General features: G+C 43.8%; 1 protein-coding gene across 1 annotated transcript in view; it reads left to right on the forward strand.

Annotated features, from left to right (window-relative positions):
• ARG2 (arginase 2) overlaps positions 1 to 13,924 on the forward strand; it is a 28,869-nt gene that overhangs the window by 12,489 nt on the left and 2,456 nt on the right. The window contains exons 3-7 of the mRNA XM_081229299.1: positions 7,939 to 8,116; positions 10,796 to 10,955; positions 11,817 to 11,911; positions 12,091 to 12,195; positions 13,395 to 13,531. Coding sequence (XP_081085425.1) covers positions 7,939 to 8,116; positions 10,796 to 10,955; positions 11,817 to 11,911; positions 12,091 to 12,195; positions 13,395 to 13,531 — 675 coding nt within the window. The remainder of the gene's footprint in view (positions 1 to 7,938; positions 8,117 to 10,795; positions 10,956 to 11,816; positions 11,912 to 12,090; positions 12,196 to 13,394; positions 13,532 to 13,924) is intronic.

The following is a 13,924-nucleotide window of genomic DNA, read 5'->3' on the forward strand; positions in this document are numbered from 1 at the left end:
TCCAGGACCTAAGTAGCTAATGACTGCTTCAAGTAAGGCTGACCTCTAGTTGCTTTAGAAAGGAGTGGCGTTACTCCTTTAATATCCAAAATAGCACATTCAGAGGCCTAGAACCTAAGGGGATTACTGTGGTTGCTTTAAATAATTTAATCCTTGAATAAATTTACTTGTCCTTATTAATGACCATGCTCTTTTTTTAAAAAATAAGTTTATTTATTTATTTATTTATTTATTTGGCTGCATTGGGTCTTCATTGCTGTGCGTGGGCTTTTTCTAGCTGAAGTGAGCGGGGGCTACTCTTCGTTGAGGTGCGGGGGCTTCTCTTGTTGCGGAGCACGGGCTCTAGGCTTGCGGGCTTCAGTAGTTGTGGCATGTGGACTCAGTAGTTGTGGCTTGCAGACTCTAGAGCACAGGCTCAGTAGTTGTGGCGCATGGGCTTACTTGCGCCGAGGCATGTGGGATCTTCCCGGACCAGGGCTCGAACCCGTGTCCCCTGCATTGGCAGGCAGATTCTTTTTTTTTTTTTTTTAAGTTTATTTATTTATTTTTTAAATTAGTTTCTGCTTTATAACAAAGTGAATCAGTCATACATATACATCTGTTCCCACATCCCTTCCCTCATGCATCTCCCTCCCTCCCACCCTCCCCATCCCACCCCTCCAGGCGGTCACAAAGCACCGAGCTGATCTCCCTGTGCTCTGCGGCTGCTTCCCACTATCTATCTACCTTACGTTTGGTAGTGTATACACGTCCATTGGCAGGCAGATTCTTAACCACTGCGCCACCATGGAAGTCCCCCAAGCTCTCTTAATAATGAGGGTGTGGGGCTTCCCTGGTGGCGCAGTGGTTGAGAGTCTGCCTGCCGATGCAGGGGACGTGGGTTCGTGCCCCGGTCCGGGAAGATCCCACATGCCGTGGAGCGGCTGGGCCCGTGAGCCATGGCCGCTGAGCCTGCGCGTCCCGAGCCTGTGCTCCGCAACGGGAGAGGCCACAGCAGTGAGAGGCCCACGTACCGCAAAAAAAAAAAAATAATAATAATAATAATGAGGGTGTATTCCTATAATAGGTGTGGTAATGCTAGTATCTGAAGAGAAGAAAGCATCTTTTTGGCTCCCTCCTCCACCCCAATAAGCCAGAACCACAGAATAGGAAAAGAAGTAGAAAATGCCTTCCTGTGTGACCTGAGAACTGAGTCACAGCAGGGTGTGGCATTGTGGTTAGGGCTTTCAGAGAATTGGTGTTCCGAGTGAAATTGGCCATGCCTTTATATTCTTTTACAGGGAAGGGAGAAAATTTGAACTGTGTGTGACAGCTGGGCTCCTTAGGAGCTATTTCGATGAGAAATCAATGGGCCTGTGTATGTTTGCTACTTCTCACCAAAAACTCTTGTTCTCAACCACTTGCGCCACCAGGGAAGCCCAAAACTCTTGTTCTTATCCAAATGACATAGTCGTATTGCAAACAAGGTTTGGGAAGTCTTAGATTACACCATCTATTGCAAAGAAAAGAGTAGGGCGGGGAGAAAAACCACAAAGATGCCTCATCTAGTTGAACTAATAATGTAACCCCTAGCACTGTAGGCTTTTCCTTGTTATCTCATTTCAATCCTTGTAGCGACTGTGTGAGGTGGGACAAACTTAGAGACTGAACTTGGTTGGAGATCTTGACTCTTCTGGGAAGTTAGGGGCCAAAGGACAGGGATTCTTTCCTTCGCAGTCTGTTGTGGCCACTTGACCCACTGTGGCCACCTCATCTCCTGTGCGCTCTGCTTTCAGCCTGGAGTAGCGTGGAATGTGGTCTGTCTGGTTTGTTGAGGCTCCTTGTGAAACTCACCAGGATGCTAGCCCACGTATGGGGCAGGGAGCTACACATCTGGACTGGTTAACTGGCAGAGCTGTAGTCACTAGCCCTTTAAATCCTTTCTGGAACAAGTTGGAGCATCAAGAATTTAAAGAAGAAGAAAGATCACATATTCTGAAAAGCAGTATTTTAGCCCCAGGGATTGTCGCTGTCTCTTCCCGTGGTTAGATATTGGAGTAGCTTGAAGTTTTGTCAGCACGTTAACAACAGATCTTTTTCTCAGAGAAGCTTAACAGTCTTGTTCTGAACGAGGGAAAGTGGTTCTGTCGCAGTGACCCGTGAAGCCAGAGGAACCCTCCTCCTACCTCTGCCCCTGCCTGTGCTGGAACCAGGCTGTCAGGGTGCCGTCAGCTCACAGTCTGCCCAAGAAAGCCTGAGTTGGCTCACCATAGTCTGAGGTGCTTGGAGGGTTGACATGAGTTGGGTTCAGAGGGGCATACATTACTAAGCCCATCCTCAGCAAGTGGTGCACTGTTCTTCTTCGACAAGTTAAGATGTGGCTGGAGAACCAATTAGCAGGAAACATAAATGGTGTTGCAGGTCATCTCAGTTACATGTCTTGAGCCAAACTTTTGGGCTTTTTTTGTATTGGGATTTTTTACTCAAGGATCACATTCATGCAAAGGCATCTATTAACATCACATCTGTATCAGCTGATCTTGAGGTAAACTCCGACAGATGTTAGATGGCCATGTCTGAAGTGACTGGCCTGGATGCCCGGGGTCACCTTCCATCCTCGAGCCCCTAGTGCCACTGGCCTCGGTCTTCCTCATCCATGGTCTTCACCACCTCTGAGAACACCTCCTGTTGAACAGGAGAACAGAGTGGGGAGGAAGCAGGTGTCGAGAGGGTTGGTTGGAGCAGTCTTACGTGGGGCTCTGAAGAAGTGAACTAGAACAAATAGGTATACGTGTGTGATATGATTTCTTTCCCTAAAGCACCAAACTTATTTTGGAGGCTGGGTCTAAGGAAGCAAACAGCTGATTCTTAGATACCCCAGGACACATGGTTCTTGAGGTGGTACAGCTTCTGGGAGTTAAATGCACTAAACAAAATTCAGACCCCTGCATTTTATTGGTGGTAGCCAAATGAGTTTACCTTATATAACAGTCTGTTCAAAAGTTATTACCCAAATCACATTTTAGGGATAAGAGAAATTCTGCTTACTTCAAATGACCTGAATTAACTGGCATTCCTTTCCTAGTTTAGACTTAGAGTAACACTGCAACTGTTTTCAATAGGCTGGTCTTCCACGTACAACTTTGAGGTTCTAAGAATTAGCAGATGCCATCCTTTAAAATACTGGGAACTCCCTTTCTGTGGGATGAAATCTGCTGTGTACAATATTTGAGTCTATAACTTTTAAGAGCCACCAGTGTTCTCACAGCACCAAATGAGAACTCAGTGTCTTTGTTTTTCTGCATGTTTCACTGACTTGTTATTCCTGACAAATCATAAACATTCGTCCTATTCAAGGACAGTTCGAAAAACTGCACACTAATAGACTCTTAGCTTTTCTCCAAGTCTAAAATTCTGCCAGTGGGCTACCTGTGGCTTGGCAGACGCGCCCGTGTGTCAGCCCACCTCAAAACCCATCTCTCTTGACTTGCTGGGAGGCTTGGGAGCAGCTGGAGCTACCTGTTAGTGGAAGTCAGAGCAGCAGAGAGAATGGGCTACCCTTATGCTATCAAAATGCCTGCTCACTCATTCTTTCGTGAATCTCTAACCAAAGGAGGATTCAGGCTTGCTCTAAACAGTTGGAGCTATTTAACTTTGCTGAGTTTCTTCCTCCAAAGTATGTGGATAATCATACCAGCAGAGGAAGTAAGGATTAGTAGCTATTGTAAAGCATCTAGCTAGCACTGTGTGGTGTGTGGAGAAAGACAGTTTTGTTCCTTTTCCTTCTTTCCTGCCACTGGCTTCTTTCAAGGATTCACTGGTAATGAGGGCCCTGAAATAGAAGTGCTGTCCACAGACACTGCTAACGTCAGACAGGGCTGTTTGGATTTCTTCCGGTTGCATCATCCTGTGGATGCACTTGTGTTCTTGTTCCACTCCAGTGGAACCTGAGAGATTTATCAAGGCCAAAAGTAACAACGGGGCCTAAAAAGATCAGAGTAGTAGTCAGTGTATTTTTACTACCAGCACTGGGGAGAGAAGCAGTGAGGTGGTGCCAGTGTATACAGAGCTTGACTTTTTCCCACTGCAAATGAAAAATGAGAGCCCTTTCCAGTTGGTTCCAAATCTGTTTGATGTGAGAGCTTCCTTGGAAGTTTCAGGTTTATTTCATCCTACAATGCCTTCTAAAAGAGGAAGGAGCAGCAATGAAATATTATGTCTCATCTGATTTAGACTTGCAGATGAGTTGACCTGAAGCACAAGAAGTTTGAGAAAGGGACAGCTCTCTCCAGTATGACAGATTTCCATGTTATAATATTTGCTTTTTTCACTATTATTCCAAGATTCTTTAAAATTAGTGAGACCATTTATCTTTTGAACTAGAAGAACTTGCCATTGCACTCTGCTAAGGTAACTGCTTTATCATTACTCAGTTCATCCTGCTCTTAACAAAAAATTAACCTCCCATCAGCCTCTCTACTCCTCAAAAACTGGCCTATGGGTCATAATTCATGTTCCCTATAACCTCCTTTCACTCCTTTAGCACTCATTGTCCCTAGTCCTTACCGGGAATTTAATGTGGAAATCAAACAGCAGAGTTGAGGGTCAGGGCCTCTCAAGGTATTGATCCCTTCAGGGGGTCTGGCCCTCAGCTCTGTGGGTCCAGGAACAGAAGTCTTGAAGTGTGCAGAGTTTATCAGGCTTTCAGACCCAGAGACTCGTGCTAACCATGATGTATAAGCCCAAATGCCCGTGCGTAGTTTCAGTGAGCAAGAGACCTTCTGGCATCCACTGTCAGGAAGCCCTCTTGCTGGTATGAGGGCAACTGAGAAACTAAGTGAATAAGCAGAAGGCTGTTTGGTGAGCAAGGAATTGGAACCCACCATCCAGGCTGTGAATTAAGCTGGTGATTCACTCCACAGAGTTATATGTTCAATGACCAAAATACTTTTATGAAATTCAGTCTCTCTTCCATGGCGAGTGTTGCTGTAAGACTATCAAATTCTCTTAAGTTCCCTTTTTAAGCTTTCTGCAGCTTTATTCTGATAAGTAAATAATAGCCCAGTTTGTACTGTTTTCTGTCATACTTATCTATCTATCTATCTATCTATCTATCTATCTATCTATCTATTTATTTTTTGCAGTACGCGGGCCTCTCACTGTTGTGGCCTCTCCCGTTGCGGAGCACAGGCTCTGGATGCGCAGGCTCAGTGGCCATGGCTCATGGGCCCAGCCGCTCCGCAGCATGTGGGATCTTCCTGGACGGGGGCACGAACCCGTGTCCCCTGCACTGGCAGGCGGACTCTCAACCTCTGCGCCACCAGGGAAGCCCTGTCATACTGATCTAAGTCTACATCCTAGATTCCATGACTGGACTTAGTGCTCCCCAAGTTCCATCACTTAACCACCAGGTTGATCACTTTAATTCCCATGTATTTCTTATTGGTCGTGGAAGGATTAAATGAGTTAATCTTCAAAAATTAATATTAACATTATTATTCAATTAGATTATAAACCTTTTCTAATTATACACCTAATATAAAACGCCAGTCAAGCCATGGCATCTTGCACCTAGAGATGCTGAGATAAACACGGATATGGAAGTTAAAACATCAAGTATAGGCACTGCCATTCAAATCTGTCCAGCTCAAGACTGTTGCAACAATGGCAAGACCTGATATTGACTTGAAAGTTAAAGCTTCATTTCTCTTAAATTTAAAGTGTCCTTCCATATTTCGAGATTTAGCAAAGTACATAGTGATGTTACTCGTGGCTTTTTTCTTTTTAAAAGATTTTTATAGATGTTTTATTTTTTCTCTTGGTTCTCAATGTCTTTGGCCTGTTTTCATATTCTTCTACCTTCAGCACCTTTCCTTCTTATTTAGTCATCCAGATCTTGGTGGTGATCCCTCGGTTGGGTTTATGTTCCAGGCCATTTCTTCTCAAATCTCTACATTCTCTCAGAAGTTTGGCTTTGGATTGAGTTTGGGTTCAAGAGGTAAAGCTTAAACTGTACAATTTATATTCAAGATTGGTCTGTGCTAGTCTTAATACAAATCTTTAATACAAGTCTCTGCAAACATTCAGATGTCTATACTGTGACCACTTGCCCCTCCCCTCAACATACCTGGATTCCAGTTTGAGAAACAGGCCCATAAGAATACAATCTATGCTAACGTTCTGTTTGCTCAAATCCTTTGGTAGTGTTGGATAATTTAGTCCTCACCCTAAATCCAACCAATTTATTGATATAAGTGGTTAAGATTGAAAGACTGGTACTTACACTAAAGATTAACATGTAGTGACTAATGTCGTAATTTGCTGGAATATGTGAACCCCGGGTGGGAAAATATTACAGCTTACTGTCAGAATATACCACTAGTTCATTCTGTTTGTCTGTTTTAAAGAGAAGTCTGTGCCTTTACTGGCCGAACAAGCTACTCAAGGTGGATGAAGCAGGAGGAGTGGGTGGCTCTGTGCTTCATAGGCTTGTAGGTGATAGAGAACTCGCCCAGGTAGTGGCCAATAATCTTGGGCTTGGTTTCCACCTGGGTGAAGGTCTTGCACGCCCACCATCTGGGCAGAATATCTTCAGCACCTACGGCTTCTCTGTGGGCTGTGCCCCCAGGCTGGCCCTGCCCAGGTGCTTCTGCCACAGCCACAGGGCACTGTGCAGCTGTGTCAGTGTGTCAACATGTCCAGTGCCTGGTCTAGGTGCTCACCAAAGTGGATGAACTTGCAGAAGGTCCACTGCTGCTTCTGCTCCACTTCTGCCATCTTGTTGGCTCCTTGGAGAGGACTTTTTAAAAAATTTTATTTATTTAGGCCGCGCCAGGTCTTAGTTGCAGCACGTGGGATTATCGCTGTGGCATGTGGACTCCTTAGTTGCGGCATGCATGCAGAATCTAGTTCCCCCACCAGGGATCGAACCTGGGCCCTCTGCATTGGGAGTGGGGAGTCTTACCCACTGGACCACCAGGGAAGTACCCTGGAGAGGACTCTTTAGTTCTTAAAGTGTCAGAATCAAGAGGGAATCGTTGAGATACAAACCGCAGAGTCGAGAATACACACTTTGCAGCAGATGGCCTGAATTTGGATCCTGATTCTGGCACCTAGCAACTGTGTGACCTTGGGACCTTGCTTCAGTTCCCTCAGTTACAGAATGGCATACTATAGTTGCCTAATAGGATTGTTGTGAGTCTTAAGAATTTCTGTTGAGCAGTTGCAACAGTGTTTGGGATCTTGTAAGTAATAACTGTTAAAGCATCCTAAAATTAAGAAATATTTAGGTCCTCAGATTGGCCTTTTATTTTTTAGTTTTTATTTTTTTTGTGGTACGTGGGCCTCTCACTACCGTGGCCTCTCCCGTTGCTGAGCACAGGCTCCGGACTCGCAGGCTCAGCGGCCACGGCTCACGGGCCCAGCCGCTTCGCGGCATGTGGGATCCTCCCGGACTGGGGCACGAACCCATGTCCCCTGCATCGGCAGGCGGACTCTCAACCACTGCGCCACCAGGGAAGCCCTGGCCTTTTATTTTTTAAAAAAAGTTTGTAATGTGAAAATTCCTAAGTATGTTTCTTTGTCCTAAATTAACAATACTCAATTCTCTTAAAATCCTGCCAGTTCCTCTTGGTACTTTATTTTCACTCTGTAACTCAGGGATATCTGAGGTCTTACAAATTGCTACCAGTTTTGTGATTGTTAGGTTAAGTTAGTGAACATTTCTGGGCTTTACTTTCTAAAACCCAGCTTCTTCATCTGCAAAATGGTGTTCCTAACAGGATCTACCCCACAGGATTGCTGGGAGGACTGAGAGAATCCTGCCATTGTCATGTGACGTTTTGAGTTACCATGACAATAAGTATGATGTGTACTTTGTCACAGTTATTATTTGTGGCCCAGGCCAGTAAGAGTTGTAATAACATATATTATAATTAATCTTGTCATCCCTGTTTCTAGGCTGCCACCTTAAAGACTTCGGAGACTTGAGTTTTACCCCAGTTCCCAAAGATGATCTCTATAATAACTTGATAGTGAATCCTCGCTCAGTGGGCCTTGCCAACCAGGAACTAGCAGAGGTGGTTAGTAGAGCAGTGTCAGGTGGCTACAGCTGTGTCACCGTGGGAGGAGACCACAGGTAAGCTGGGAGCCAGGGGTGGTGGAGGGGCTGGATTGCATCAGCCCATCAATTAGCTTCTTTGTCTCTGTTTCCTCATTTAGAGTAAAATACCCTTTCGAATTTTTAGGGTATAATAATAATTTTTAGGGTATTTTCATGTCTAAGATCATGAACCACTGGAGAAAATATCACGTAGTATAAGGACAAGTTCAGAGTTAAACTAAGCAAAGTTTTTAGACAGTATGTTTCAGTATATTTCATGCTTATTTCTTGGAAAGCTCTCTTTTTTTTGTTTTGTTTTTTTTTTGCGGTACGCGGGCCTCTCACTGCTGTGGCCTCTCCCGTTGCAGAGCACAGGCTCCGGACGCGCAGGCTCAGCAGCCATGGCTCACGGGCCCAGCCGCTCCGCGGCATGTGGGATCTTCCCAGACCGGGGCACGAACCCGTGTCCCCTGCATCGGCAGGCAGACTCTCAACCACTGCGCCACCAGGGAAGCCCTGGAAAGCTTTCTTAAAACTGTCTCATGACTTTCATTTTGGTTATTTAGGAGAATTGGAGGAATCTATCAATAGGCTGAATTTGGGCTTTTTCTTTTTTTAAGCACTTCTGCTAATAGGTTTGTTAGAAATGCCCCACTTGGCATGTGAATACATTCTCTACCCTGCACAGTATTGTATTAGCCTCCCTAGGTGGCTAATACATTAGATGCTTCCTCTCAGTGAATCAGCATGCACTATATCGAGCACTGTTCTGATGAGTTCTCAAGCAGTGCTAAGGATTATGGGAAACTTGTGATCTATTAGGATTAAATGAAATAAATACACATGGAATGAAAAAAATATTGAATCCTACATCTCAGAAGGAAGAGATCAGTCTGGGCTAGAGTAGTCAGATTTCACAGGGAAGTGTAATTTGAGCTAAGTAATGAAGATTTTTTTGGTAGAAAGAAAAATGGCATTGAAGCACTAGGAATATCAAGGACTTCATACATATTCTCAGTTAATCCTCAAAATAATGCCATGAGGCATATACAATTTTATCTAATTCACTGCTGGGTACACTGAGGGACAGAGGTTAGATAACTTACGCAAGGTCTTAGGGCCAGGAAGTAGCAGAGCTGGGATTCAAGTCCATTGTGACCTCTATGGGCAATTAAATTTTCTTTTGAGATCCAATCTAGCAACTTCCCCTGAGGTACTCAGAGAGCTTCTCAGATCACTTAACAGAACTGCAAATGCAGGTAGATTCCTCATCAGGAATAAAATTTTAAGTAGAATAAGAAAGTCAGTCACAGGTTCTCTACCGAAATTGATTAAATAACCCAAGGATGGATCTCTTGTCTCTTAGCTCCATGCTCAAAGTTCATTTATTGTCTCTCTTCTGGTCAGCGGACTACTTGGGGACTGCTTATTATTGTAATTATCATAATCCTTGCTTTTCCTTTTGTTTGTGTCTAGATTGCAGCTCTATCACTGCTCCCTGTTTCCTGTTCAGTGCTAAAACCTAGGCTGTCCGGAAGATTCTAGAAAGGAAGGGATGTGTGTATAACCTGAACAGCTGTTGAATATTTTAAAGGAAGAGGCATTTTTAGGTCACTCAGCTCCCTTTAATAGTACAACATACACTACTGCTTTAATCGTCAAACCAACTCTGACTTAAACAGGCTAAGATTATTATCCCTATCTTATAGAAAGGGAAACTGCAGTCTAGAGAGGTTAGATGACTTGCCCTATTTCACACATTTCTTCCTAGAAAGACCCCCAATATTCGGACTTAATCCAGTGCTTTTAGCGCCAGACCATGCTATCTCTCGTAAAGGTCCTATGTGGGACATGGAGCTTAAAATGCTACCTCAGGCTGTACTGATCAAGAAAGATGACTGTAGTTAGTTCCTAAGATGCTTAAGCTGCATTTCTCATCTATGTCAAATTCTTTGGTTCCTAGGAAGCTTAGGCAGCTTTCCAAGCACAATTTCATCAGCTATATTCCTACAGGTCAGACAGGACAGTTGGCTAATGCAAGCGGAGACCAAGGACACGGAAAGCAGAAACCAGAAACACTTAATGATATCTGCATGCCATGCTAATGTATATAAGATAACATGGAAATAAACTTCTACTTTATTCAGTGATCTAATGAGGTCTTTAATTGGGTTGCCCTGTTAACTTTGATGTCTTTAAAAACTTTGACTTGTTTTAGGAAATATCACATAATCTTTCTAAACAGCTGTAATACTAATTTTTATCCTTAACAAGTTAATATAACTGATTCTTTAAAAGTAATTAGATCTCCCTGGTCTCTCAAGAGGTATTAAGTAGTATTAGTGAGTTGTTACATACAGCCCATATCATTTAACAGGATTTCATCTGTTGAACAAATATTTTGGGTCGTTTTCTGGGCCAAGGCTAATGGATCCAATTAAAGGGATTTGGGGGCAGCAATGACACCTGTCACAGTACAAGGATAACCAGTTGTCAGCTTTGAATCTTTAGAGCCTTCCATTTCTCCCTGTCTCTCTCTCAAGTCTCGTCTTTGGGAACACAGTCCCAGGGACTCTGTCTCATCCAAATCCAGCCTCAATCTAGGGCCTTGACTTTGCCCTGAGGACAAAGTGTGAGCTGTGTTGGCTGAAGATATTTGTTAGTGATGCTTGCCAAGGGGAAGGCCTTTAATATTACTGTGTTTGTTCTTTGCAGCCTGGCAATTGGTACCATTAGTGGGCACGCCCGGCACTGCCCAGACCTTTGTGTGATCTGGGTTGATGCCCATGCTGACATCAATACACCCCTCACCACTTCATCTGGAAATCTCCACGGACAGCCAGTTTCATTTCTCCTCAAAGAACTACAGGACAAGGTTAGTGGGCTGAAACGAAGAGAACGTTGAACAGCTTGCAAGGGTTATCCTGGGGCTTTGAGAGTCTAGTTCAGTAACATTTCTGTGAAGGATGGCTGTAGTAATGCTTACCATTCCTTCATTTGTTCATCAAACATTATTTTGGACCAGACAGTCTAGATGCTGGGGGCATAAAGATGACTAGGACATGGTCCTGCTCTTAGGGGGGATCATAATCTCATAATAAAGGAATGTGGTGAGTGGGTAGTAACTCCAGTGATCTGATACACTTACAGCGGGAAGACTTCTTGGTAAGAACCTCCTAGGCCTCACTCTCAGACCCACTGGTCTAGAAGACAAGTAAAACCATGATTACATCTAGGTAATCTTTTCGCAGGCTGTTCAGAAGACATGGGAGACCATGCTAGGCATAGACCAGAATTTGTGTATCCTTCCCCTCAGTGAGGGACCAAGTTAAACCAGGACAGTACAAAGGTTATTCACTAGGCAGAATTCACGTTTTGGCTGTTGGGGACTTGAAATGTAACCCAGTTGCCATCTCAAGAACCAATCTGTAAACAATTCAGTAGTGTGCAAAGAGATGGAAAGGCCTAATCAGCGGTATTCCTGCTATTTAGGTAAGTTAATGAGAAACCAAGGCCGCCTTAAGAGAAGGTGTTTTATTCTTCTTCTTCAGCTGTGTTCTTCAGCTGCCCTTCTGAATCACTTCTACTTCTATCCAGTTCCTTCCCAGATCAAGTGTGTCTGCTGCTTTACCCATATACTGTGGGTAAGAGGAGAAAGCACGCTGGGAAGCACACGGGGACTATCTTGATGAGACCAAGAATCCTTGATGAATCCTGTTCATTCCTCTCTTCATAGGTCCCACAACTCCCAGGATTTTCCTGGATCAAACCCTGTATCTCTTCCCCAAGTATTGTATACATTGGACTAAGAGATGTGGACCCTCCTGAACAGTAAGTTGATACATTACAGTTGAGCTTTGGGCCTGTCCTGGCCACTAATGTTCCACTTGATGGGTTGTTTCTTGCGTTAACCTGCTGTAGGTCACTATGAAGACAACCCCCCGCCCCCCCCCCACATTTGATTAAAAATGCTCTTTAAACTAAGGCTTCCTTCCTTTATATGTTACCAGTTTTATTTTAAAGAACTATGATATCCAGTACTTTTCCATGAGAGACATAGATCGACTTGGTATCCAGAAGGTCATGGAACAGACATTCGATCTGCTGATTGGCAAGTAAGTAACTACAATGGATATCTACTCTAGGTCCCAGAGGGGACAGGGCAGATTCTCAGTGGGCACTACACTTTAGCCTGTCTCTTGAGGATCATGACCTTTCTTTTAAAATAAAAGCAAAACATGTACATATAAAAAAATTTAGATAATTCAGAAAGGGAGAATATGAAATATAGATCATATTTTTCTTCTGGGGTTAGGAGGGAAAACAGCTCTCATGAATTTCTCTTTCCTTTTTTTTTTTTTTTTTTTTTGCGGTACGCGGGCCTCTCACTGTTGTGGCCTCTCCCGTTGCGGAGCACAGGCTCCCGACGCGCAGGCTCAGCGCCCATGGCTCACGGGCCCAGCCGCTCCGCGGCATGTGGGATCTTCCTGGACCGGGGCACAAACCCGTGTCCCCTGCATCGGCAGGCGGACTCTCAACCACTGCGCCACCAGGGAAGCCCTCTTTCCATTTTTAATGCTTACCTTTCGAGAGGAGAAGCATTCAACTGTCCTCTTCTTCCCAGCCTCACTACTGCTTCATCTGAAAGTTTTATATTAAGCAAATCTTGGTAGTGTAGAAAGATGGGAGATGAATACTAATCAAATGCTAGTTAAGAACATTTTCCCAGTGATGAGTCTTCATTTCTGGGTGATTAATTGCCACCTTGGTAGTATGCCATTTCTTAAGCTGTTAAGAAGTACAAATAATTTACCGTATAGGTGTTTGCTGTATGTTAGCTTCAGCCATTGGACACCTGGGCTAAACAAGTTAGAAGTAGGAGATGGTAAGATTGCAAACATAAACTCAACTCTTAAGTTCAGAGCTGCTGTTATTCTCTCAGAGTATAACAGCAACTGCAACTGTAACCTAGATCAATCCAACTTAAACTAGAATCTGTCAGAACCCATGTCCTATGGAAGTGAGGAGTTCCCTCTATTGATAGTTCTTAATGTAAGAGGCTCTGATGCCCAGGGTAAATCGGAAATACAAATTGGAGTTAGTCTGTCTGAGGCACAGAGAACAAAGGGCAAAATTATGAAGTGGTGTGTAGGCATCTAACCTACTCAGTAACTTCCAGAATAGGAAATCTGGAAATGTGCTATATTAACACAGTACTAGGATTAACAGCAACAAAATCAAGGAGTTGCAACTGTAGGAAGGATGAATGTCCAAGTACAGCCCAAATGACTATTCTTATTCTATTCCTTTCAAGAAGACAAAGGCCAATCCATCTGAGTTTCGATATTGATGCATTTGACCCTACGCTGGCTCCAGCCACAGGAACCCCTGTTGTAGGGGGACTGACCTATCGAGAAGGCATGTATATTACTGAGGAAGTACACAATACAGGTAAGCAGTGATCAACCTGCTAACTACATAATATGCTGAAGCCTCTTGCCTGCCAGGGGATCTTTTCTACTATTACGTCACTGCCAACCCTGCTTTTGCTTAAACGTCTATAGCTATAAGTCATGTGGTCAGGCTAATAAGGGACAGTCATTTAGAGGCATGTTTGGACCTGGCTTTATAACAAAATATGCCAAGGTAACACTGAATAAAAAATTGTCTGTCTACTTAAACATGTAATAAATACAAGAATAAACTGCCAAACTGATGCAGTTCTTTGCATCTGAATTGTATAAAGGCAGATTAAGATTGAAAGCCAAGGCCGAACAGCTATATTTTTAAGCCTGACACTAAGAGGTTGGTTTACTGGGAGTTAAGAATGTCAAGTCAAAGCTT

This window comes from Mesoplodon bidens, assembly GCF_964165515.1.
Source record: "Mesoplodon bidens genome assembly, chromosome: 3".
NCBI lineage: Eukaryota > Metazoa > Chordata > Mammalia > Artiodactyla > Ziphiidae > Mesoplodon > Mesoplodon bidens.